At 33.5% G+C, this 26,233-nt stretch overlaps 3 protein-coding genes across 3 annotated transcripts; 2 read left to right on the forward strand and 1 right to left on the reverse strand.

Annotated features, from left to right (window-relative positions):
- Nucleotides 1-1,915: 1,915 nt before the first annotated feature.
- Nucleotides 1,916-5,061, forward strand: TRIADDRAFT_61989 (uncharacterized protein; the record flags this gene model as incomplete). The annotated part of the gene is made up of 10 exons (XM_002117922.1): nt 1,916-1,966; nt 2,460-2,548; nt 2,713-2,764; nt 3,263-3,366; nt 3,470-3,563; nt 3,701-3,777; nt 4,392-4,491; nt 4,601-4,672; nt 4,748-4,816; nt 4,972-5,061. The coding sequence occupies 10 exons, from the start codon at nt 1,916-1,918 to the stop codon at nt 5,059-5,061; spliced, it is 798 nt and encodes a 265-aa protein (XP_002117958.1).
- An 8,577-nt stretch (nt 5,062-13,638) lies between these two features.
- Nucleotides 13,639-17,012, reverse strand: TRIADDRAFT_61991 (uncharacterized protein; the record flags this gene model as incomplete). Its single annotated transcript, XM_002117941.1, has 5 exons — nt 13,639-14,097; nt 14,212-14,316; nt 15,346-15,402; nt 15,816-15,837; nt 16,981-17,012. 5 exons carry the CDS (start codon nt 17,010-17,012, stop codon nt 13,639-13,641), a joined length of 675 nt encoding a protein of 224 aa, XP_002117977.1.
- A 7,880-nt stretch (nt 17,013-24,892) lies between these two features.
- TRIADDRAFT_6104 (uncharacterized protein) lies at nt 24,893-25,531 on the forward strand (the record flags this gene model as incomplete). The annotated part of the gene is made up of 1 exon (XM_002117923.1): nt 24,893-25,531. A coding segment is annotated over one exon (639 nt), but the record flags the coding sequence as incomplete, so codon positions are not given.
- Between the last annotated feature and the right edge of the window lie 702 nt (nt 25,532-26,233).

Raw genomic sequence — 26,233 nt, forward strand, 5'->3', positions numbered from 1 at the left:
AATAACGCAATTATTATTTGACTAAAAATACTGGAATTGATTGACTACGGTTCAAGTACCCTAAAATTCCCTGATATCCGTTCCAAACTGTGATTTCGTGCTGCGTAATATTATTGAATGGACAGAATTTATATTTGTATCTAAAAAATTAAAAGTTAAGATATACTCAATTACTGAAGATCATGTATCATCATTACATAATTGCTTTGGCTAATTTTAGCAGGCTGTTCGTGAATAGTTACCGTAATGGATATTTTATGACGTTAAGCTACTAGTAAGTAAATAGATTTTCACCTTGTTTCTTCCAATTCAAAACAATCATTGCTTAATTCTAACAGAGGTGTGGGACCTGCAATTCATATCATTAGATCATGCAGCTTGTAATCTTGCAATGACAGATTTTATAATCAACAGGTACTTCTACTACACCTGAAGGCTTGCAAGGCTTAACTCTGGATTTTAGCTGAAAGAAAAAGCAAATGGTTATTAAATAACAATTGTTCTCATTTTACGGCTAGAGTCAATTTTCACTCTTTGGATGATTTTACAGTCTGCACGAACTACAATTCCGTTCAGTAGAATCTATGCAGAAGGTGGTGTAAATAAATCGTCTATGGTACAAGTGCTAACTTTGAGCTTATCCAATACGTCTATATTAAGAAACAAGCACCACTGCTATTCCCGTTTTACCTAAACCTAAATCGAGTTAAAAGGAACTCACACATACATCATTGCTACTTCTCCTTAATATTACGAAGATGGAGGTCAAGGTGTTTTATTATTAATAAAGCACAATCCATAAGAAAGAGTCCCATATAGGATAGCGCGACAGGTATGGATATAGATAAGAATGATAAAAGATATGATGTAAGGTACTTAATTAAAGTACTGTATGCTATTAAGAGAGATAGAGTGAATCAATTAATTATAATTATAGGTCAAATATCGATACGGTGCCACCATATGATCAAATCAAGCAGTATATTTTTACAGTTTACTTACTGAAGATTGCTGAGTTGAGAAAAGTATGACCGTACAGGTTCCTCAACTATTTTAATCTTGCTGCTACTATCACTTGCAATACCTATTCAGTTTACAAATAGGTCATTAAGAAGCCTTCATTCTACAATTCCAGTTTTAAAATTTTAATTACCAATACATTCAAGGCGAGTTTTAATTGTATTGAATGAGGCATAAATCAAATATCAATTGTACTAGCTGTGCATTAAAGTAGGATCACTACAATCGATGCATCGCCATTGCGTGCTGCTACCTTCAAACTGAGCACAACATATAAATAACTTTTGGTCATCCAATATGATCGGAAAGATAGTGCTGACTACAAGAAATGATTGCTGATTAATTTACCATGATTTCCAACTAGAAATAATATTGCGAACAAGGTATAACGACAGCAAGCAGCACTACTGGCAGGAAACTTCATCATCGACTTTAGTCAAAAGGATGCAGGGCCAGCTGCTGCCAAGCCGTTTCTTGTACTGTACTGTACAGTTCTTTATATTTTATGGAGTAGATGTACTGTACTGTACTATTTTAGATTAGTGACTGGTACTGTACTGTACTGCACAGTACAGTACATATTATAGCATTATACTGTACTGTACACTGTATACTGTTCGAGCATAAAGTACTGTACTGTACGCAGTTTCGCTTAGCTTTGCATATCATTCTTGATGGAGGATAGGAATTCATAGGATGGAAGCGAGCTAAACATAGACTAAAATATGGGCTAGTAGTCCATAATTAAAATCGATTACAAATCTATTCTTGCCAGTAGTAGTTCAAGAACATTATAGCTTTTGCTAAATAAACGCCTGAGACACAACAATTACAGGAGTGATTACTACTCTTAACCAATTGTTTATTGTATTGATCATTTCTTCTGGTGGTGGAAATGGCGGAAGATGAGAGCAAAGACCACGAAAAACAAACCAATATTGCAAAGGTAGAGTGTAACTTGCTTCCTACGATATTGACATTCCAATTTATGTCTGTAGATTGATGAAAGATTGATTTCTGTACCGTGAACACTGGATGAGGTGATCCAGAAAAATTAATCGAGCTTGCAGTATGCTGACTATAAGGTTGCACTGTATTTGTTGTCTATCTATTTACTGAACGCGTCTATCGGATAAAGTAGAGTTTACTACGTATAAAGAGTGCCAGCGTTCGCTACAGCTATGACGTAGAATAGATAACTTAAAATAGAATTGCGAGCATACCCTATGCAGTACATCAGCAAATAATTTATCCGTTTCAAGGTGATAATGTCCTGCTACCTTGGTCTAGATTCCTTCTCCAGACGTCTACGTACAGTATTACTTTACCACAAGCTTGGTTACATTAAAAACTGGTCAATTTGTATCTAAATTTAAATGAATCAGCGCATCGTGTCGAATTGATTATTCGTACTAAAATGGATATGAATTACACTGCAGGTGTCATCGTTCAAGCAAGCCTTCTCTTTTATCAAGGACAGTTCGCACTATCAAGAAATAGAAGCCAGCAGCTCATCGTCGAATATAAGGTTACCAGTATTCATTTCCAAAAATATTGATGTCAGATACTGTAGCTATAAATATTTATACAATATAATGACAGTCATTGACAATGAACTGACTAATAGTGCTCATGAAGTGAAATAAGTAACACATTGCTAACATTAGATGATGTCTTGCTTGTCAAATACAGTCTTCCTCGACAACCTTTAAACACTAACTGTATCACCGTCAATCCTAAACAGGTATCGTAGTAATTAACTTATCTAACAAACTACGCGTATTACGCAAAACTATATTGGATTTTAATTATCGTTATCGAATATTGATTGATTGGCTTAGTATACCTACTGTAATAATATAAGTAGCGTTTTTATGTGCAGGGTAACTTTATGATTGTTCACCTTATTGTACATTGGTTGTTCCTTGTAGCGTATACGGTTTATTCTATAGAACTGAATATCGTGTTGGTAATTCACCTTCGCTCTAGAATCATCTACGCTTTGAAAATTAATACCAATTGTCTATAGTTAGTCTTGTTTAATTTTAGCATTAGGCTATACGCGTATATTTCAATTTGATATAAAATTTTCGGTAACATGATAAGCTCTTTAGTATGTTATAAAAACTAATTTCCTCTATCATAAATACATTATAGAAAGGTACAATGTGTCCTCAGTCTATAAAATGTACTGCTGCGATAATTGATTAGTATTAACGAAATTACTAATGTTATGCTATAGCGCGGCAACCCTATTATTCAATATATCACTAGCGTCCCTTTGGAATATGGAGATATAGTTCCAGATTATGTCTTAGGCAAAACGACATGTGCTTTATATCTTAGGTATTTTTGTTAAATAATTAATACGCCTTCATTGTAATATATTCATACAGTAATTTATGTCATTCAGTTTCGGAATTAACTCAAAGGTTTGTTAAAGTTTAAGGTATCACAATTTACATCCGAATTACATTCATGAACGGTTAAAGAAGCTTGGTTATGCCTTTGAAATGCGGATTCTTTTGGTGCAAGTCGACCTGGTAACTAGACAGGAACAGTCTATAGAGAGAGAAATTTCTGAGTTTTCTACTATACTTAGTTTCTGAGAGTATCCTACAGTTTTACCAATGACAGACTGCCATTATTTAACTCACTAGTTTCTTGATTTTAATTATAGAAAGATTGTCAGCAGGCATTAAATGAATTAGCAAGAATAGCAGTTATGGCCGACTGCACATTAATTTTAGCTTGGAGGTATGTCACGTTTGCGACACAATTAAGACTATTTTTGACTTTCAAATTTGTAAATATTTATCATTTCTAAAATTGGACCCTTAAAGACATGTCTGTCAATTATTTTCTATCTAAACACCGGATCGATTGTTTATTCCTCGAATAAATATAACTAACTATAGGTTTTCATGTAATACGCTCTGGGCAATTTGAGATAACTTCATGAGATATTGCATATCTATGTATATGTGCTCTGACTGTAATTACTTGCACGCTGATTGTTTGAAAGCAAGTATGAATACTTTGAGAGGCATGTCTTAGTATTGCTTATGATAAGCAGTTGAAAACAGTTGCGATTTTTAATCTTATACATGTGCAGTATGATGATGCATTCAAGTCGTTTAGAATAACTGTAAAGTGAATAGATTTTTATGTGTATTACTAGCATGCTATGTGGCTATTATGCCGCTCTAGTATATACTTACGAGATTAGGGAGAACGTGACTGAATATTAGATCAAACTTTAGAGTACCTAGTAGAATTCTTATTGATATTCTTAATCTGTTCAAGAATTTTGATTGAGAAATTGAACGTAATGCGATTTCATAATTTATTCGCATGTAATTGTATTGTAGTAGTGAAGAAGCAGGTCGATATTTAGAAACATATAAAGCCTACGAAAATAAGCCTCCTGATTTATTGAAAGAAAAAGTGGACAAGGATTACCTTTCTAAGGTTCAACTACCTCTTATATCATGCGCATAATTTGTTCAATGAACTAGATCAATATTTCGCAACCTGCAAATTACCTTCTAGGCCATTCCATTAATTTTTACCTTAATAGTTAACAGATTGCTTAACCACAATTAAATCAGTCAATCGTGGTGATGTCATTACTTTACAATCGACGTTTGGGGTAATAAAATCTTTCCTGATTGTAAAGACAGTAAATTCATAACGTTGAGTAATTGTAGGTGTCTACGTTATTTAGAGTATGGATAATATTATATCGGCGTCCGTCCAAGATTTGGCTTTATGTCCCGGGATCGGATTACAAAAGGTATGCAATATGATTGTTGTCTCAGCATATCATTTTAGTAATGAAGTAAGAATTTACGAGTAGAGTGAATAGATCTCACCACCCAGTTAATAAAAGTTTCGAAAACGTTTTCTTTGACACAATTTGTGCTAATTTTCGACATTTTTCATTTAAAGGCGAAGAGAATTCATGCACTTTTTCGAGAACCATTTTTAACAAAACATAAGAAAATCAAATCGGAGAATTACAATACTGGAGACAGCTAATCCTTCAGCGCTTCTATTGACAATAATTGAATTAATCCTCAGCTCGATTAATCAAAAGCAAGATATTTAATTTCTCCCATTTACGCAAAATGCAAGCGCTATTTTGCCTACAAAGTGCAATTAAAGAAATCGTTTCATATTTGCAGTTCTGTAGATGCACACGCTGCTCTCCATCAACTGTAATCTCTGTTGCGTAAGATGAAATACAGTTTTTAGACAACATTTTTTTACTTGTGGCATCAGTTGTAGCTTTAACATGCGAACTATTTACGTACATTAGCGGTAGTTCTGATATTGGACAGTTTTTATAGTATGATTAATCGTATTGTTGTATATTTTCTGCACTAGTTAATGATGGTTAGAGTAGATATACAAAGTATCAAAAACTACAGTCTGTGGTAAATGTAATTACCCGCCAGCATTGGTAATTTTGTATTTTGTTCCGTATATCTGACATCACAGAATAGGACTTTGTGTTAGATGTCGCCTACGCTTTAGCCTACCTAATATAAAATCAATCTCAACATTGTTAACTGGTTATATTTATGCACAACGTGGAAACTGACCATAATGTTTTAGTACCATATCAAAGTCAATCGATGTAGCGTCGTAAACCTTCGCAAAGTGTTCTACCGACCATTTACGAAAAATTGAAACATCACGATTCTGCTACGCAATCATTTACATTAATATTAAAAGTGTGGTGATTATCATTTTCTTAGATTTGAGCTATTATTACTTTATCTGGAGTACGACGATCAATTTGTTCATGTGAGTCTTTTATATCCATTTGTACATAATTCATACTGATTGCGATATGATAATGGCTGATAGTAAAGCAAGTACAGGAAGCTTTTCTGTCATGTCTGATCTAGAATTAATTAGAAGTAATAAATTCGGAATGACAAATATGAAAAATACCGCGATGGACGTTGTTCTTAATGTGAGAATAAACATACTAATTAGATTATTTTTATTCCGTCATCGCCATCCTATATTTATTTAAATGCATCTTTAATCAGCATGCGTGGGTTGAATATTTGAATAATATAAATTTACAAGTTGATTTTTTGGCTACCTGCTGATTTCTATTTATTAAAACATTTCTCCATCGGACAAATTTCTCATAGCATTAACTTTGTTTCCTATGCAATCCTGTAAATTTTTCCCGTCAAGTTCTTTCTTAAAAAATTTATTGCATACCGTAACACAAAATAACTTCAAGTGGGTGCTTTGCTTCAACTTTTCCCTCGCTCACTTACAATATCGAAGAAATTGATCAGATCTCTAGAAGCGATTGATTTAATTACGATCTTTCTCTACTGCTATTGCTTCATTACCAAACATCTACTTTGATAGAAAAAGTTCGCAAGGATAATTAACTTCCCTTGCAAGAAATCGGAAAACGTAAGTTTTGGGTTTTTTTAATCGAGCAAAATTCATTAGTTCTATCGAAATTATTGCATAGATTAACTTTGTCTCTTCATATTTTCATCACATGATTTGCATGATCGAATAAAGATAAAATTTTTCTAATTTTTTTCACTTTTTGTTCGAAAGTTCGCTAGAACGATCCTATTCTTACTTTATGATCTGAATGTTTGTTACCGCTTTAGGACTCTTCCATTTTATATCTTAAACAATTTTCAAAAGTTACTAACCAAGAAAGAAAAATATTGCAATTCGGCAGTAATATTTTCCGGTATAAAATCAGTTAGTCCAATTAGTGGCATTAAACATGAGGAATAAATTGTTTTTAATCAAGATTTGGCTTTTTATCTTGGCAATATTATTGATTGATTTAATTCACTGTCAAAGCAGTTCACAAAAATCGCCGACAATTATTTTTCCAATGTTAAATTATGTTGGTAATAATGCCATTGATACAAACGCTTCTTTGGAATTTGTTGTTCCGTGTTCAGTCATGTTTGGAGATCAGCGGCGTTGGCTTCACAATGGCGTGATTGTACAGTATAACGATCGAATCAAGATCAAAAATTATGCATTAAGTATTGAGCCGTTCCAATTACAAGATTCAGGCACTTATCGGTGTCAAGCATCAAATCGTTATGGAACTGCAATAAGTCGTTACGCGAAGATAGAAGCAGCTAAAGTACCTGTTATTGATAGTGCAGGAGTATCTTATCAGCTTCAACCAGGTATAGCTGCTAACTTAAATTGCCAATTGCCATCAAGTCAATCACCAATGCCGAGCCTGATTTATTGGAAACAACGATCAACAAATAAAATAATCGTAGAAGATGAACGAATCACTGTATCCGCGGTCAATGGAAATTTATATTTTGCTAACACACAAGTATCGGATTCTAATGAGTACCAATGTCATGTCGTTTTTACATTGCGCCATCCCTATCGTCAGCGGGATAATCGTAATATCAGTTTAAATGGAAATTGGCAGACTGTACGTATTAGTGGAGCACCATTTACACAAACACATCCATTCGCAGAAATTCTTGCTTCTGCAACACATGTAGTAGAAGGAGATTACATTGTCCTCGAGTGTATAGTAGGCGGTTATCCGATTCCCGATGTGGCATGGTATAAAGATGGTCGCACTCTAGAACCTAGTAATAGTGTGGCCTATCAATTATCAGCTCGATCTCGACGCCTTCGCATTACCGAAGCCAAATCTACCGACAGTGGCATTTACACTTGCATAACTAAAAATCGCCATTCTACTACCAATACGTCTGTAACTTTGCACATCTATACGGAACCACTATGGATCAGCCCTCCAGAAGATACTTACATTTTAGAAAAGAAACGCTTCGATTGGCCTTGCCTAGCATCCGGTATCGACATTACTTACAAGTGGTTTATCAATGGGAAACCGATAACTAATTCATCGAGATATCAAAGTTGGCCAAATGGTACCTTAACAATCCACGATGTCAAAGTAAGCGACACAGCAATCTATACTTGTAATGCTGAGACACTATTTGAAAATATCGCCCAATCTGCTTACCTTAATGTCAGTATACGAGCTCCTGTTATTCAATATTTCCCTCACAGTATTATTCATCTTAATGCTGGAGATAGAGCTAGAATTTATTGTAATGCAACTGGTGGTCCAACACCTGTCATCAGCTTTCTTAAAGATGGTAAACCATTGCAAGATCAGGCCACCGATCGAATAGAATTAATCCAAGGTATTGGATTAATTATACAGAATATTTCATTAGCAGACGCTGGTCAATATGGATGTGTAGCTAAAAATCGGTTGGGTACTACTGAACGGTATGTAACTATAATTGTTTATCAGCAGACGGAGGTTAAAATCCAACCTGTCAATATCATCAATAAGAAAAATACCAATTTAACCCTGTCATGTTCTATCTATAAAGATAGTCGATTAAGAATCAATGTTACATGGTTGACAGCTATGGAGAATCACGTTACCAAGTATACCATTGCTACTTATCAAGAAAGTAAAAATCTATATATTAGCACGTTATCGCTATATCAAGTCCAAGTTCATGATAGCGGTACTTATACTTGCATAGTAGAAACGTTTGTACCCACTAAAGGTATCATTGAAAGTACGGCTCGAAGCGAAATTACCATCAAGAAGCAAGATGTTCCTGATCCACCTTATAATGTCCATTGCTATAGTCTTAATACATCTGCAATTCGACTAGAATGGACAGCTGGTGATAGCAATTTAGCAGCGATTAAAGAATTTAACTTAGCCGTTGTTATGACAACTATTTCTTCATTGCCTAGATCTATAATGACTGCCAATGTTTCCGCATCCATTAATTCTATTGATGTGCCGGTTCAACCCTATAACACCTATCTACTTTTCGTTGCAGCAACAAATTTATATGGCATTGGTCTTACAACTCGTACCGAATGTAACGCAACAATATATGATATTCCTCATCTTGTACCATCCTATTTGCGCGCTCGAGCAAGTTCATATACAGCTGATGTAATTTATACAAGCTGGATTCCAATACCCCGTATTTATTATAACGCCCCTGGCTTTGGTTATAAAATCGTTGTCAATAGGGTAACGCCGAATGGTTTACAACGTGTGAAAAGATCTGCAACAGCAACGGTTCGATACGGCAATGTATCAAGTGAGATTATTGAAGGGCTACTACCAAATATGATCTATGAAGTTAAAGTTATTTCCTTCAATGATATGGGCGATAGTGATGTCGATGGAGAGACCCTATTGGTGAGAACTGGAGAATCTCCGCCAACCTTTGTTCCATCAAATCTGTATATCTACCCTATTGCGCCAACAAGAGCTTGGCTTGCTTGGCATACTAATAAAAGTATGCAACGATATAATATTCAAGGTTATAAGGTGAGAGTTTGAATTCAGTTTAAGCTTCCGGTATTTTAATTCCTTATAGGATACCTGATATTTCTCGTAGAACAATTCTACGTCTAGTGACATTATGTATAGTATGGATTTATGATAAATTTAAAATTGAACAAATATATTACTTGTATGTCTTAAATATTCTAAGATCGCCCTTATAACCGTAATATTTTGATTTTTTGGTATATGGCGTTTAAGTTGCGTACTAACGCTTTTTAATTTTTGAAGAACGCTAACGATTTTGCTTTATTTGCGGTTATTAGGTTGCATATTGGATTGAAAGTGATATTCAGACCACTTCAACTATTAATGCGGCCAATAATGCCACCGAAATCATTATTGAAGATTTACGGCCTTATCGAAATTATACCTTTCAAATCACTAGTATTGGAAATGGTGGTGTTAGTACACTGAGTTTAACTCGAACTCGAGCAATGACATCATTAGTTCCAGGTAAACATGATCATTATGTTCTCGAGTTACTTTGACTTCGAATTGCGTCATTTAGTAAAAGTTCATTAATACACTGAATACAAGCTGCATTTATCTAGACATTAATTTAACGTATACATCGAACCTAATTTCTACTTTCTTAAGTCTATTGTTACTCATTGACATCAATAAGAAAATCTTCCAAATTTATTGTATTGTAGGTCCAGTTCGGAGTTTTGAAATTATACGTAATCGACTTGGAACGATCGAAATAGCTTGGTCATCGCCTATGAACACCAATGGGCCAGTATTAAATTATCGTATACAGTGCACTGATGCTGTCTATACTGATATACCTCCAAGAATTGTTGTTACGTCAAATAATGGTACTTACTTGAGTTTGCCGTTCCAATTCAGTTATGGTTACTATATTTTTAGTATTATGGCCAAAAATGCTATTGGCTACGGAGTTCCTATCACAACTGAAAAGCGAGTTATTGCCTATGGTCCTCTACCTCCGCAAAATTTAACAGCATTACACGTTAGCAATGTTAGCACCACTCTAGCTTGGACTATCGATTCTGTTCGCTATGTTGATGGTTTTGTATTAGAAATGAAACGCACTCAAGATGCTGCTTATCAATACTTTGATACGAAAATTGGTGTGGCTCAAAGACAAATAACTATTAATGATTTAACTCCAGGAACAGTTTATCAATTTATTATGCGTTCAAAACATGAGGAACTAATCGGTGATCTCCATACTGGCGAATTAAGTATACAAACTAAATCGGATAAAGACAATATTCGAGATACTAATGATTCCACCTTACAAATTATTCTAATTGCATCGAGCATTGGTCTATTTTGTATTATCATTACAATTGTTATAATTGTGATTGTTAGGCAGCGAAAAAAGCGCAATCAAGACAATCATAGCAATTTTGGCTATGTTGTAACAATCAAAGGCAAAAGCCGTCGTAATTCCATAGATACTATACGTCCTCCCGCACCAATAACAAGTAATGAAGGCGTTATTTTATCACGTTTGGATCCTAGCAGACCAACATCGACACTACAAATGCCGGCATTTTATCCTCATCTACAAGATAGTGAATCAGACTTACATCATGGCGAAGAATAAATTACTCTAATTATTTGCTGTACTTTTATGTCTTAACTTACTTTTGACTATCTATGTTATGATGCATGAGCGTTTAAACTCTTATTATTGTAATCATCTTCATATATAAAAATGATACAGTACATTCTAAGTTAAATTGTAACCTATAATTTAAATTATACTATTCATATTCAAAATCGATATAGTCAGCAGCATGTTGATATATGGAATTAATACACTGTGTACATTGTACACTATACTTAGAATCGATCTCATTTGATACTTCTACATCCGTATATCCTAAATTATCTTACTAATTATAATAATTACTTAGTTGATTACCAGGCGGTAGGCTTTCAGGTAGTGAGTAACAAGTATATGAAATGATTACCGGTATTTATTAGCGAGAGCTTATGAAAGATTATTCCATACTTGTTGCTTAGCCTTTAGAACATTGATTTATTATGAATACCGTTGCAGCAGTTGAAATGATGATGGCCAGCCATCATTTCTATAATTAAATTTACTGCTACAACTGCTTCCGTTAATCCTTCAAGTGTAAAACTTGATTTCTGCACCAGGACATAAAGTACAATATATCGTACTGCTTAACTATCATACAGCATCTTTTATTCTAGTGATATACTAATGTAATGTTATTTCGCAATTATCATAAACTAACACTATCATAACAGCCACATAGTTCTGGTGCTTATGATTCTGTATGGGCTATATCTAAATTGATCTAATAATGATCATTTTCGAGTTTCGTTACAGTTGCCCAAACGATACACTTTTAATCAGTAGTCAATCGTATGATAATTTATGGCGTACTGTTTTTCAGCATTAACATGTATAAATCTTCATTTGAACACCTGCGTCATTAGTATCAGTCAGTTAAGATTGCTATTATGCTATTTTATAGACCATGTAATTGGCAATTTTCTTTTTCTTTTTTAATTTATCAAATTAGCTGGATATCATAACACGTAATTCTTTAATATTAGATATTGCCAGATGCAAAGTAGATGAGCAAAGGCAGATTTTTTCAAATTTATATTTGAAGTGTGTAGTAATTAATCATATCATAGGGCAATAATCTTATAACTGCAAGGCTATATCACTTGTTGTGACTTATAGACTCTGTAGCAAATGCAAACAGATCAAGAAATCACGACGTGGGAGTATTGTATAACTTGCAATATTTCTCAGGTATAATCTCGACATATACCTTAACCTATAGTAATAAATAAAATTGAATGATGAACTGGAAATTAGGTCGTACCGCGAAAATTCTCGATTTAATGTAATGGATTTTAATTTCGCAAAGTACCAGTACAAGATCATCTTGTATGTGGTAATATAATTAGTTTGGCAAAGAATTAGCAATTTATACAAGTTAAAATTAACTTGAGAAACTAGCGGCAATTTGCAATTGGCCGTAACGAATTTTTGTGTCCTAGGTATATGATGATATTATACAGCATCAATAATCAGAAATTCTGCAAGTTAATTAGTGCAAACTTCTTTAGTTAGCCCAAGGTATCTAGTCGCATTTATCGTTATAGGCGAGCATGCGGTACCGTACTTTATCACAGCCTTGCATTATTTATGCCAGATACGCATATTTTAGGAAGCAATTGATGGCGGTAATTAAATATTTATTTTTTATTAAAAATTAATTCTATTGTATGTAAAAATACAGCTTTAATATTACATGTGATATATATGAGCTGTGCGCGTACGTATATGGGTAGAGGGAAAACATTTTTTAGAATTATTTTTATACATTATTATTTCGTGATATTTACACAATACTCGGCAATTTATTTATCTTTGCTTATGTGAAAATATGTATTACACGTATCACTACGATTTAGTATCCATTAAAAGCCTCATTTGATATCATAAGCAAGAGCCGGTGTAGTAGTCTACGTCAATTCGCTAGATTAGCGTCATCGCATAAGGAAGACTAGTTTTGAATAAAATTTTAAAAATGTGAAAACTTAGAAATATCAACTAACCGTTCCATTTCAAGTTTAAATTAGGGTGACCAATTTTTAGTATTATACCGTAGCTCGAACCGGATATCTTATTTAGATATTTAAGCGATCGCTCTATAACTTGCGATTTAAAGTATAACATTCAATATCTACTAGATGTACTGGCGAATACTTTTACAAATTCATTTTGAGTTAATACTGTGTACACATTATCTTCACAATTGAAACAGTACTCATATTCAGAAAAACTTATAGGAATATAAATTTGCACGTTGAGGAAATGCCTGCTAATTCAAAAGTTCGATAACTAGTGATACGATACTCTTGTTACTCAGTTAATAAACTATATTATTGAATATACTGTACAATCAACAAACAACCAGCATCTAATTAACAAGGCATTCATACATTATGTACATTTAGCATGGTCTTGTCCTGCTTTAGATTAATTATGAAGAAAACACACTTAAGTAACTGGATGCTATCTTGCGAATCTCGATAAAACATAAAAAGCTTGCCATTATAATCATTTCATTCCCTCTAATTGATAACTTCGTCAAATTTCGAGGCTATCATTATAATGTTATATGATTGATTATATATTCTCTTTAGCCTCAACGCGACTAGTAAATTAAGCAGCTTCCATTTTTTGTCGTTAATCCTTGTTAAACTTTCTGACTATTTATATTTTTTGCTTTATTGTTCGTCTTTCGAGAAGATCCTGCAGTTTTTGTAGTTGTGGACTCTGTTGCCTTGGATCCTCCAATAGTCTTAGTTTTCTTAGATTTCGTAACTGTCTTTGGTTTTTTGTCACCGTTGGAAATGCTATCGCCATTTTGAGTAGTTTGCTTCTCTACTTTGGTGTTGCTAAGACCAGTGTCAATTCTACTTGTCGCTTTTGCCTTTTTTTTACTTTTGCCTTCCCCTTTTTTTCCATTTACAGTATTAGAAGAGGTATTTGATGTTAAGTTGTTAGTAGAGTTGGGTTTTACAGATGGCTTTAAATATGGTCTGCTTTTATCTCTTCCTTTCGCTGCTTTAATAACGTTTTGCATGGTAATAACTTTTTGTGCTGCTTCACTAAAAGCATCATCACAGCTAACTTTTTGTCCTCGATGGTTTTTCTAAATGGACAGCAAGATAGAGAATGATAATTTTTATAATAATTTGTTGCAACTTGACGTCTTCATATTAGTATCACTCGTTTGAAACTGTTTGTAGGTCAATGAGTACCTTACCTGATTACATCGACGACACAGATTGGGTGCATACATTTTTCCCGGAAAATCACCACATAAGCAGTTGATACAAAACCGAACTCCACAAAACTTACATCGATAAGTCTATAGTTAACAAATGATAGAAATGCTTCATTAGCATGCATATGTTTATTAATCTAAGTAGTCAATATCATGGCTTTTACTAGGATACATCCGCATATCAATGAACAGTAATCGATTAAGAGGCTCTTATTTTATCATTGATGGTTCACATTTCTGAATGCTCCTTTACCTGCATTGGTCACGGTACTTGTACTTATGTATACTGATACTATTACCGTAAATTTAGAACATAGCTTGCGAAAATTATATTCTAATTCCATTAAAGTATCATGAGTTGGAATCTGCTGACAGACTAAATTGTTAAGATATGGCTGCATACTGAGTATAGTATCAATTAATATTATCAAAATTCTCATTTGCACGGTATGGCGTACAAATTAGCCTAGTTATTGTATAATTAGATACATACTATAATTGCGATACATTTACTACGGTATAAAATACTCAGAGTATCTGTCTCAGTGTAACTATCGTACAAAATTTAAAACATCATATTTCTAATTACTGAGCAAAAATATAGCATAAAATTGTCCATTTAGTTCATATTATAATTTCACTCTTTAACGACGTACTTTCTGTCTATTAAGCTGACTACGATAGCAAAATATATGTGTAAATATATATTAAAGAGACGTAAGCTGATAATGGCGCCACCCTTTACAGATGGTTTTTACATTTTTGCACGCTTTACTTTACCGTGTCTGTTTTCAGACAGCCCCACCGACACATAATGAAATCAGTTTGGCCTACCACAGTTCTTAGAGAAAGTACTTGCTAATGTTTTTATTTTCCTAAAGTTTAAGAGAAATGATTTATCACAACAGGCTCTCTATGGTCAATAGTTTACTTCTATTATTCTCCTATCTTCGATAAACGACGGAGAAAAAATTGACATTGCTACCATTGCATCATTATGCTCTATGTAATTGCTCCTTATTAAAAACTGTTTCTAGTCGAAAACTAATATCTCTCTTTCTATGATATATTACACCGTAACTAGTTTGTCTATTTTCGCTTTACAAAACATACCTTAAATCGTGCCCTGCTTAAAAGTGCCTCTTTTTTTCTCAGCACAGAATAGCCAGGCTATTTCATTGCGGAAATTAACAGTGATATTGTTAAAAGCGCTTTATATTATCCAATCAAATCTAATAGCAGTGCTAATTAGCATTAAAAGCAGTTCAACACTTGTTACAACTGTATGACTGTTTATGGTTAGTCTTCTTATTGTAGCTCTAATTTGTATAGGCTTTACTGCTAGCCACAGTTAAAGAATTGCCTAATTAATTATAATTATAATAAGAATATTTATTACAATTACAATAGTCAAGCATTGAATTAGTCTAGTTGCCAAGACGACATAAGCAAATTTTTCGTATCTAAAAATGAGTCATTTTGTTAAGGCAGGACCGTATCTAATCGATTCATCCATCAGTTGTAATTTGCGTTTTAGATGATGATATAATTATCAGGGTGATATATTCAAGTTATTGACAAACCGGGAGACAAGATGTGTACAGCCTTTAACGGAGAAAATTTCGACGTAGTACGGGTGTAGCAAAATGACATAAATGCTTATCAGTACCGATGTGCGAAATCGATTATATACAATTATAATGCTGTTAGGGTATGTTGCATTCGTATATGCTTCCGATATTAAGCAGCAGTTATATTATAATTAACCTAATGGAGATGTAATACTAGATTTTCTTCGCTAGCTCTTTAAGTATACAAATTAATATCAGCAACTATTGGTAGTCCTTGTTAAAAGTATAAAGATTAACTCTATCCAATCTGTATTGTAATTAAATTATAATTGCCGCTCAATAGCGTGATTATATAGGATAATTTAATCATAGTAATTAGTATTATGAATATACTTGTACCTATCAATTAAAACTACGTACCATTTATGAAGTTAAATCTCGTAAATAACTCTTATGATTCAACACTATATTATATTGACTTGGTAATTAATCTTGCTTAATATTGGCACAGCACCAAGGCTACAAAAATCGAGGGTAAGCTTCGGTTTAAATTGTTTGAATGGTAAGTGGATGGTGAGAAGTTTGGTCTATACCAATCGACTACGTGAATTACTTAGAAACTAATATCAAAAGTTTGATTAAAAGTAATGCAAGCTTATTTGCGTCTCATCAATAATGACAGTTTTACGTACAATTATCATCTAAGCTTAAATGAAGTTTCCTTAAATCGTCTCACAGTTTCGTTTGAATAAGAATTCGATAGTGCATGAAATAATTCAGTAGTCTGTCTGGGGCTGTGTGCGAGTATATATGAGCTATTGTACACTATAATTCGATGGTTTTTGCTTACGTCTACTTTAAGCATGACCATAATCGAATATGACTATAAGTATGTACATAGCACAACTAGCATGTAAATTTAAATAAAAATATCTTATTATTGACTCAAATAAGAAATTTAATGGAATACGAATAATACTATAAGCTCTTTCGGACTGTATACAGGGCACTGCATACAACCTACACCGTATTATGATGTAATAAATAAATCTATATGTCCTCATCAAATCCCATAATATGAGACTGTTCTGTCAAGTTTCTTATATGTAGTCCTAGATCACTTGCTGAGATACCGATAGGGTATTTTGAGTCACAAATATACCTTTTTGGCATATACCTTATATCACTAACTCTGCGTAGATGATACATTTCTCACGAAGTGTTACTTGATGAGACAGTTCAGTTGTTGAAGGATATTTACGAGATCCTTGCCCAATGCCATAATAAAGAAGTGCTATGCAATTCCCTATATACGGTACAGTTCTAGACAGATTAGTGGATTACGTATTCCATTTTTGAAAATATATCGTTTTTTACCAAAGTATTTCATTTGATATGAAACCTTAACTTTAGCAAAGTAACACACTTCTCATGTAATATTATTAGAGTAGATTCTTAAAATTATTCAAAAGTCGACCTTCGACAACATAACTAACTAATATAATAACGTTACGTTGGGTATGTACTGTATAGTATTATCTTACCTGAGCTAACAATATATAGCATATTGTATACGTCGATAAAGAACATTTGCGATCGCAAATCGCAAAATAACAATTTGTTAATCTGTCATTCTTGCTTGTGATGGATATGCATAGAGGGAACTGTATCACATACACTCTGATATCATGCAATGGCCAAAGATATACGTTTTATAATGATATAATTGTCTAATCTGATAATACTGGATGAGAGGTGTCCTATCTTGCTAAAATTCATAATATATTGCCATTTGTCGGTAATGTCTAATTATTACCGTAAAATAATTTAGTACCTAATTTACGGTTGTACGGAGGGAACTACTGCATTTCACCCATACTCATATCAGGGTATTTGGTGAAGATATTTAGTATATTCTTTCGCAATATAACATCTAGCTCAATATAAGTACGTAAATGAAGGTTCATTATTTTACCGATAAAGTTAACAGTATACTAGATACGGTGGTAATGTATATTTAATACCCTATACGTATGGGCATGTCCAACGTGATATGAATCCGTGAATGCGCTAAAAAACAACCCAATAAATACTCCTTTAGTATCCTATACCAATGAACACATAGTCAATTTGTGAGATAGTATGATGCTTTTACAAGAATTGATTGTTTTGTACTCTCTACTAGCTTTTGATAGCCGCTTATTTAAACTATTGTCATTCAAATGACTATTTATGATATTATACTGTCTTTCGACATGATGATGATGCTGTCAATTTTGGATTACTATTGGTTATATCTGTGCATGTGATATATTAGCATAATGGTTCTGTATGTTGGTTTCTATGGATCACTAAGTCAACTTGTTGCTGTCTAAAATTACAGCAACTTTAAGAGTTTGATTTCAATTGCTATCCAACTACAGCGTAATAAAATTTCTTACGGAACTTTATCAATGTATAAGAAAATTGTAAGACTTTAAGGTAGGATAGAATTGCACCGATTACTCTCTTGATTAAGGAAATCTTTTCATCGCGCATTAATTTCCTATCGCAGAGGCTTACTACGTTGATATTGAATCGGCCTCGTTAATTAAATTTAATTTATTACCTAGTTACGGTACAACTGCTACAGTATCTGAATCATTATAACATTATAACCTTATAATACTAAAACAACAATTAGGAACTAGTTAAAGTTAGTACACTTTCCTTCTAGAGGAAGTGATCGTATTATAGAAAGAATTGAACGATCATAGAACAAGATTATTTTATGATAAATGAATGCAGTTGCTTTCCAAATACAAGAAAACTATTTAGCGTAGTATATGGTGAAGAATGTATACAGATTGTAGCTATTCAACATTCACTGACAGATACTCTATAAATGTGTAATGGCAGTATATCTAAATGATTTTCTTCTCGATGGCGCTCTTAAATGAGCATATAATTTCCTACTATCTATTGAATAATTAAATCTGACAGATGGAATATCGCTTGCTTCCTGTTTTTTTAGATTAATAGCTTATGTCTTCATTACGGCTGTCACCACTTAAGAGCCCTGCCCAATATGAGGGGTTATCGGCCGAGCTTGTATTTAGCAGTACGTATGAAACAAAATCTGATCAGTTTAATTTGAGTTTTTTACCGATAATAATGTCTTCACCTTCGGCTTAAAAATCAGAAAAGCCTCTCCCACTCGGGCTAGAAAACGAAAAAATTAAAGATCCAGCTATTACGGCGTCATCTTATAGAGTCACAAATCCACCTTACATGGCTCGATTACATAATCCAGATGGGGGTTGGATCCCAAGAAATAATGATTTAGATCAGTTCTTACAGATTGATTTAGGTCGTCTTCGAGCAATTACAATGATTGCAACTCAAGGACAAATTTGTAAAGGTGTTAGCCAATGGGTTTCTTCGTACTGTATTTGGTATAAAGAGAAATCATCAGAAGCTAGATGGACACCGTACAAGGAGGGGAAAAAATCAACCAAGGTATGCTCATAAAAGATTATTAATATGAACTGATCATTATTGTAACATGCACCTAAGGGCTTTGTTACAATTTTAATAGATTTTTAAAGGTAATAGTGACTATAATTCCGTAGTCACACATTTAATTCTACCCCCATTTAACGCCAGAATTATCCAATTTCGGCCATTGAGTTGGTGTTCACGCGGAATAGGAATGAGAGTAGAAATTTATGGACTAGATAGTTCATTAACCGGTGATTCAAAATATCGTTGACTATGCGTCAGTGATTGCATTACAGATGGATTGCAAGCCATGATATTGATTTTAATCGAGCTTTTAACTGCAATTCGATCAATTTCCAACTGATATCGTTTATTCATGTATAATTATAATAGCAAGCTATTCTGTTAGCACTAAAGAAGAAGAATTAAAATGGGATACCGATCTCCATGCGGTACAACAGACAGGTTACTTCGATTGGACTTATCACCGTGTCATGCAGGCAAGTTTATGCATTAATTAATCTTATTGATTTCATAATACGTCCTACAGTAAAATCTCCTTCCTGAGTACCAATAATGATGATTCAATTACTCTCTTGTACTGTAACAGGGAATCGTAAAAAAAAGCCCATACCTAAAAGTAAATCATAATTCATCAGATCCACCGAAAAGACTAGCGACTACGGAAAGGAGACGGTAATGGCTACTAGAACGTATTCCACTGATTTCTATTTTGCAATGATCGAAGCAACTTATTAAATAGAAGATAAATTTTTCTCCTATTTCATTAGATTATCGAATAATTTAAAATATAAGCTGAACCATAACATTCCTACTCGTTCACTTCAAGATAGGGGGTATTTACAATACAGCGCAATTTTAATTTATCTAAGTCAAACATCGTCTCTAAAATTCATATACTGCTCAGGACACTGTCCACGAGTCTGTTTACTGATGTTAATTGGAAGGAAATTGTTTTTAGGAAAGCACCTTTGGAATCCAATAAACATCAACATCAACAAGCGGATATTGTTCTAGAAGTACAAAAGGTATGTTCAAATTGTTTACTTTCTTGAATTAATTCGAACATCTTCTCAGTTTAGATTGTTCAATGCTTTAGTGTTCTTAAAGGTGCATAATATTTTATTAAACAATTTGAGCTTTGATTTTCAACTTTGAAGTCTTTTATTTATTCGCATATTCTTCTTAGAAAGCTCAATTTTTCTAACAACTGTTGCCTTAAGGAAGTTTCTTTAAATCGAGTTAATCGTTGAATATTATTTTAAAATATAACAGCCAATTATTAACATTACCTATACTATTTACCGAGTTATATCATTAAGCTCCATCTACCGTGATATTAGAGATGATTCGATATTATAATAAACCGTCATATAAAATATGCGTAGATAAATAAGATACTATCTGATCTTATATTATAAAAATTAATTTTCCTGAAGTACTGTATATGCGTAAATACAAATAATGCCATGGAGTAAGGATGATTTGATAGATTACAAGACATCGATGATTCGTGGTACAGGTCATCATTAATTACATCTTTGGTCATCACTTACAGCTTATCTATAATCTAAACCATATAGGATCATGTAAAAACTGTAAATGATCAAGCAAATAAGAATGTCTTCGATCCAAAGATGTATTTTACCGATGGAGACACTTATTATTCCTACACAAGTAAGTTATAAATTTCTAGAATGGGATTTACCACTTGCATTAAATTCATTTTTAATGTGCTTCTGCACTATTTTTGCTATACTGAATCTAGTTAGTCAGCCTGAAAGAGACATATACAGTGGTAGCTTGGATGTAGATCACGAGAGGACAAACCATTGCGTAAAAATCGTTATAATTTCCAACGCATCAGGTAAAATTAATTATTTCGTCTATAAGAGCGCTCCTGCGATAGTATGGAAAGATAGCAATGCCTAAGTTAATAGTAAATTTTTTACTATTAGATACGATAGAAGAAAGAAAAGCAATAAGAGTTGATTTATTCCAAAAGCTAATGTATTGCTGCCGTGAAAAGGGATTGCAACTGCAAATTATAGATTATAATTGGGAAATGCCAGAGATACAAAACTATGATCCTGAAATAGTTTCCATCATCCTTAACGACATTAAAAAATGCAGTCAATCTAATTCTTCCAGTAACTTCATGGTAAATTTTAATAAAGCATAAAATATACACGCGATTGTGCTGACCGTGCTAACTAGATTGAGTTGGAATCCAAGTTATACAGTAGATTCTACTCTTAAAAATTATTATTACTGTGTGTAACAGCTTATCGCTATCGTTAAAGAAGGAAATGAATTGATATAATGTATTTTTTGTTTCAGATTATTGTAGGCCAAAAGTATGGTAAACGTTTGGTTCCTGATAAAATTAAATACGAAGAGTTTAAGTATTTAGAGGAATCACTAGATAATCAACAGAAAGAATTTCTTAACCGCTGGTACATATATGACGGGTCAGATAAAAATAAGCACTATTACCTACAATTACACCTAAATGAACATTCCTACCAAGAAGGCACAGAAAAATCGCCAATGGAGATTCTACAGTCTTTACATAGCATCATCTATGCTGCCGCTATAAAAGCTATAAGAAGCAATAATAACTATCATAAATTCATAACTTCCGGTAAGTAATTATTTAGATCAATGCAGTGCGATAACTTTCTATCCAATATATCCATTACGTCATTAGCATGAATTTATACCTGTACTAATTAGAATTATTACCATTTAGTCTTAGAGGCGGAAATTTTTGAAAGTATGGCAAATTTAGAAGATCCAAACAAATGTTGTATATGTTTAAACCGGGATTTTACTAATTTAAAAGTAAACGGTGGCTACACTAAAATACTCAATAACTATATTGATATGAGCGACGATAAAAGTGCTGTGGATAAAAAGGCTAATAAAATGTTAACTTCAATGAAAGAAAATTTGTTGCCAGAATTTCTGTCAGAGAAAAATATTATTCACTACCAATTGGAATGGGACGAAGATGGCGTTAACCCAGATTTCAACGGACAGCACAAGGATTACATGACATCATTCATTGAGCATGTCGAAAAGTTCGGTACAGGAGTTATCGAAAATATTAAAAATACCTTTGACGAATTAGAAAATTACGACTTACTATCGGAAGATATTAAACATCATGCACGAATTCTTAAATATTATTGCCAATATTTTCGTGGAAGAAGGAAAGCTATTCAAGCCATTGAGGATTACTTGAGAAGGTATAGTCGAAGCCCACTTGTTATCCATGGACCAGCCGGCAGTGGTAAATCTGCAGTCATGGCTGTAGCGGCAAATATAACTAAAAAAGTTATATTTGCTAATACTATGGTCATTGTGCGCTTTATTGGAAGATCACCAGAATCATCGAGTGTTCGACTGCTTATTAATAGTATTTGCCAGCAGATATGTAAGGTATATGGGCGTCGCATAATTGATGTTGAGAGGGTAAGTTTTCTTGTTAAACCAAAATTTTAGTACATCATTCATCGCCTTGATTTGAAATATGTGAACTCTTACTGTTGAACAATATTCATTTATGACAATGCAATAGAGAACCCATAGTACCGCTACAATGCATATATTGGGGAGGCCTGTTAGAAAGAAACTAGTCTTCACTCGAAAATGTTTAATGACTATCGTGCGGAGGAATCTCTTGATACCTTCTTAATTTATCCTACTTTTAAATTAATAAAATAATTTAACAATGGACCCTAAATCGTCTTACATTACAGATAGTAACTTAATTATAACTAGTCAGGACCCGTGGACAATCCAAGATCATGATTTTCACATTCTACAAATTTCATTCTTCACGTGTGTACTCCTACCTACTGTCTTCGCGTGATCTTGATGGCGTGCGTGCTAAGTTGTGCGTAAAGATTCCAAGCGCATAATGCTAGTATACTGATAATATACGCTTACAGTATTATCAAATTCGGGCTTGATATTCTCGTAATGAGACAAGAATAGTGCATAGCAGTAGGCAGTTTCATATTAAAGAAATAAATTGTGTATGAACATTTCGACACTTATTCATGTACTATTTCACAGATTCTTATCGTTTTATCCCTTCCGTAGAAGCGATGCCATGTACAATGGCATTGTTATTGTACATGGTATACGAATATTATCCAACATTGGACTTAGTATGTTCATAACAAGATAAGAATCAGTCATTTCAGTACATTATCTTTTACTAATGGAAGTAAATTGTGCCTAATATATCTTGGCCATTTGCTCATAAGTATGACCTTTGCACACTTTTATGCCGTTATTATAAGTGATGTTATACGAATGCAAATAGTGCATTTTGATTCCTGGACTTCATTAGCTCGTCATAATATAAGAGTCAATATGTTATCAGTGTTTTGTCTTATATTAAGATAAAATTATATACAGAATATCTTGATTACTTGTTCATACACTGTTCTACAGCTCCTGCAGTTTTATCCCTTCATTAAAAATGATAATATGCACAAATAATAACCTTTGTCGCAGCGTGCTAATACGAATTTTTTTTCTTCGGGATTGCTAGAACAACAAGTCCCTTAAAAGTAAACTACACGAGTGCCTGGCTATGCCGAGCTATTCGCAGCCATTAACCCTTTATCTTGATGGTTTGGATCAATTATCGAACGATTATGGAGAGCCAGATTTTGATTGGATACCTCGAAATTTACCGGATCATGTCAGTATTATTGTATCAGCTACTAGCGAACCTAGGACTAGAGCGTTTGCAAAATTAAAGGTATACTTACGCATTTCCGATAGCTACATTTTAATAATAGCATAAATTATAGATTTTTCTGCTTTTCTAAATCTAAAAGATATTCAATCGGTAATCTATAAATTCTTGCTTTCGATGCTTGAAATACATATAACACTTCTGTAGTATTATCGTAGATACGTAGTGAAACTTTCTTTGTAGTATAGCACCGTATCTTAATGGTAGCATAGCTTTTAGATTCATTTTGCTTTCTAAAACTTAAAGTCACTTTATAGTTACAACCAGTCAGCACGCGATAAATACTTGATTTTAGCGTAGGAATAAACATAACACTTCAGTATCATTATTGTAGTTGCGTGCCGGAGTATCAGACTATATGCTTAATATTTTAATAGCAATATAACTTGCAAATTCTTCTACTTTCCTAAATCTTAAAGACATCTAATTCTTAGAATCAATCAATAGTCAGTAAATCCTTAGTTAGCAAGATTTCTGCAAATTTTGTACTAAAGGTCGATACGATACTGATGAACCGAGACAATAGGTAGCGGGATTGAGTATAGATAACGCTAGCAGACCGCTCTATCCAAATCGAAATTGTTATCTTATAGTTTAAATAATACAGCCATAGTATAAGCTTGAAAGTTAAATCTATGCTAATATTTGAAGTAAGTCGAATTAATGAGTGATCAGAGAATTTATTTCTAGATATCTATCGTGCTGCAATAGGATTTAGTTTAGAATGCTTGCTGTCAAAGAAATCATAAAGGCTAAATGTTTTCTACTCTTCATTAACAACTTCCTTTGATATGCTTACCTGTATTAGGGTATTGTGAAAGAAGAAGGAAACTTTTTTGATATCCAAAAATTGAGCTCGAATGACATCAATTACATCGTCAACCAATTTATGAACGCGAATCAAAAGTCTTTGACTTCAGAAATGCGGCAATTGCTAATCAGTAAATGTCAAGCTTGTCCATGGCCGGCTTACGTTAATACAGTTATGTTATTAAGTCTTACCTGGAAGTCATTTACTGATTTGAGTAACTGTAACATTCCTACCGCTATGAACGAATTGATTGCGATTATTATTGAAAACTTAGAGAAAAAGTATGGTAAAATTTTGATGCAACGTTTATTAATTTATATTACTTTATCAAGAAAAGGTTTAACAGAAGCTGAATTGGAAGATATTTTATCCTGCGACGATGAAGTTTTGCGAGCAGTTTATCCAAATCGTGAACCAACAGTTCATCGTATACCAACCTTGTTATGGATCAGAGTTCGAAATGAATTATCACCCTTTCTTGATGAAGCCTTCGCAGACGGATTTTCCGTTTTGCGTTGGAAGTTTCGAAATTTTTCTGAAGTAATACGTAAAAGATACCTATCCAATGCAGACGATAAAACAGAACTACATTCCGTATTGGCAGATTACTTTTCCGATAAGTGGAAAGACGGTAAACCATTTGAACGCTTAGATAGAATCACTGTTTTAGCAAATCGCCTTATTATGACCCAACCAGCTATTCTATCGTTGAGAAATAATGATGTGTTTCAGCCAACATTTAACTTACGTAAATTAAGTGAATTACCATATCATTTATTATACGCTCAAAGATTTGAGCAATTGAAAGAGCTAATGTGCAACTTTTTATGGCTACTTAGTAAGTTAGCAGCGACATCTATACATCATGTGCTTAATGATTTTGATATGGCCATTAGCAGTATACCAGGTAGTCAGCAGGATTTAAAATTAGTAAGGGAAACGTTAATTATGTCATTAGTTGCTCTTAATGATGATCCTGCACAACTAGCATCTCAGCTAATTGGCCGATTAGCCACTAAATTCTCTAGTGAAGGTAATTCTTACGCCAATTACCGTTATGTTAATATGCTATTACAACAAGCAGCTGATCCTGCAGTTCCAAGTTTGATTCCTCCTATCCATTGCGCTTCGTTGACACCACCAGGTGGTTCGCTTAGTCAATTACTCTCTGGTCACACTGGATCTATCCTTGCATTAACAGCTTCATCGAATGGCCATACTATATTTTCTGCCTCTTGGGATAAGACAATTAAACTATGGGATGCACGTACAGGATCATTAATAGGAACGATGGAAGGCTTAAGCACTATCAGAGAACAGCAATTGCGTAGTTTATCTAAT

The sequence above is a fragment of the Trichoplax adhaerens genome, genomic scaffold (genome assembly GCF_000150275.1).
Source record: "Trichoplax adhaerens TRIADscaffold_33 genomic scaffold, whole genome shotgun sequence".
NCBI classification, from domain to species: Eukaryota; Metazoa; Placozoa; class Uniplacotomia; order Trichoplacea; family Trichoplacidae; genus Trichoplax; species Trichoplax adhaerens.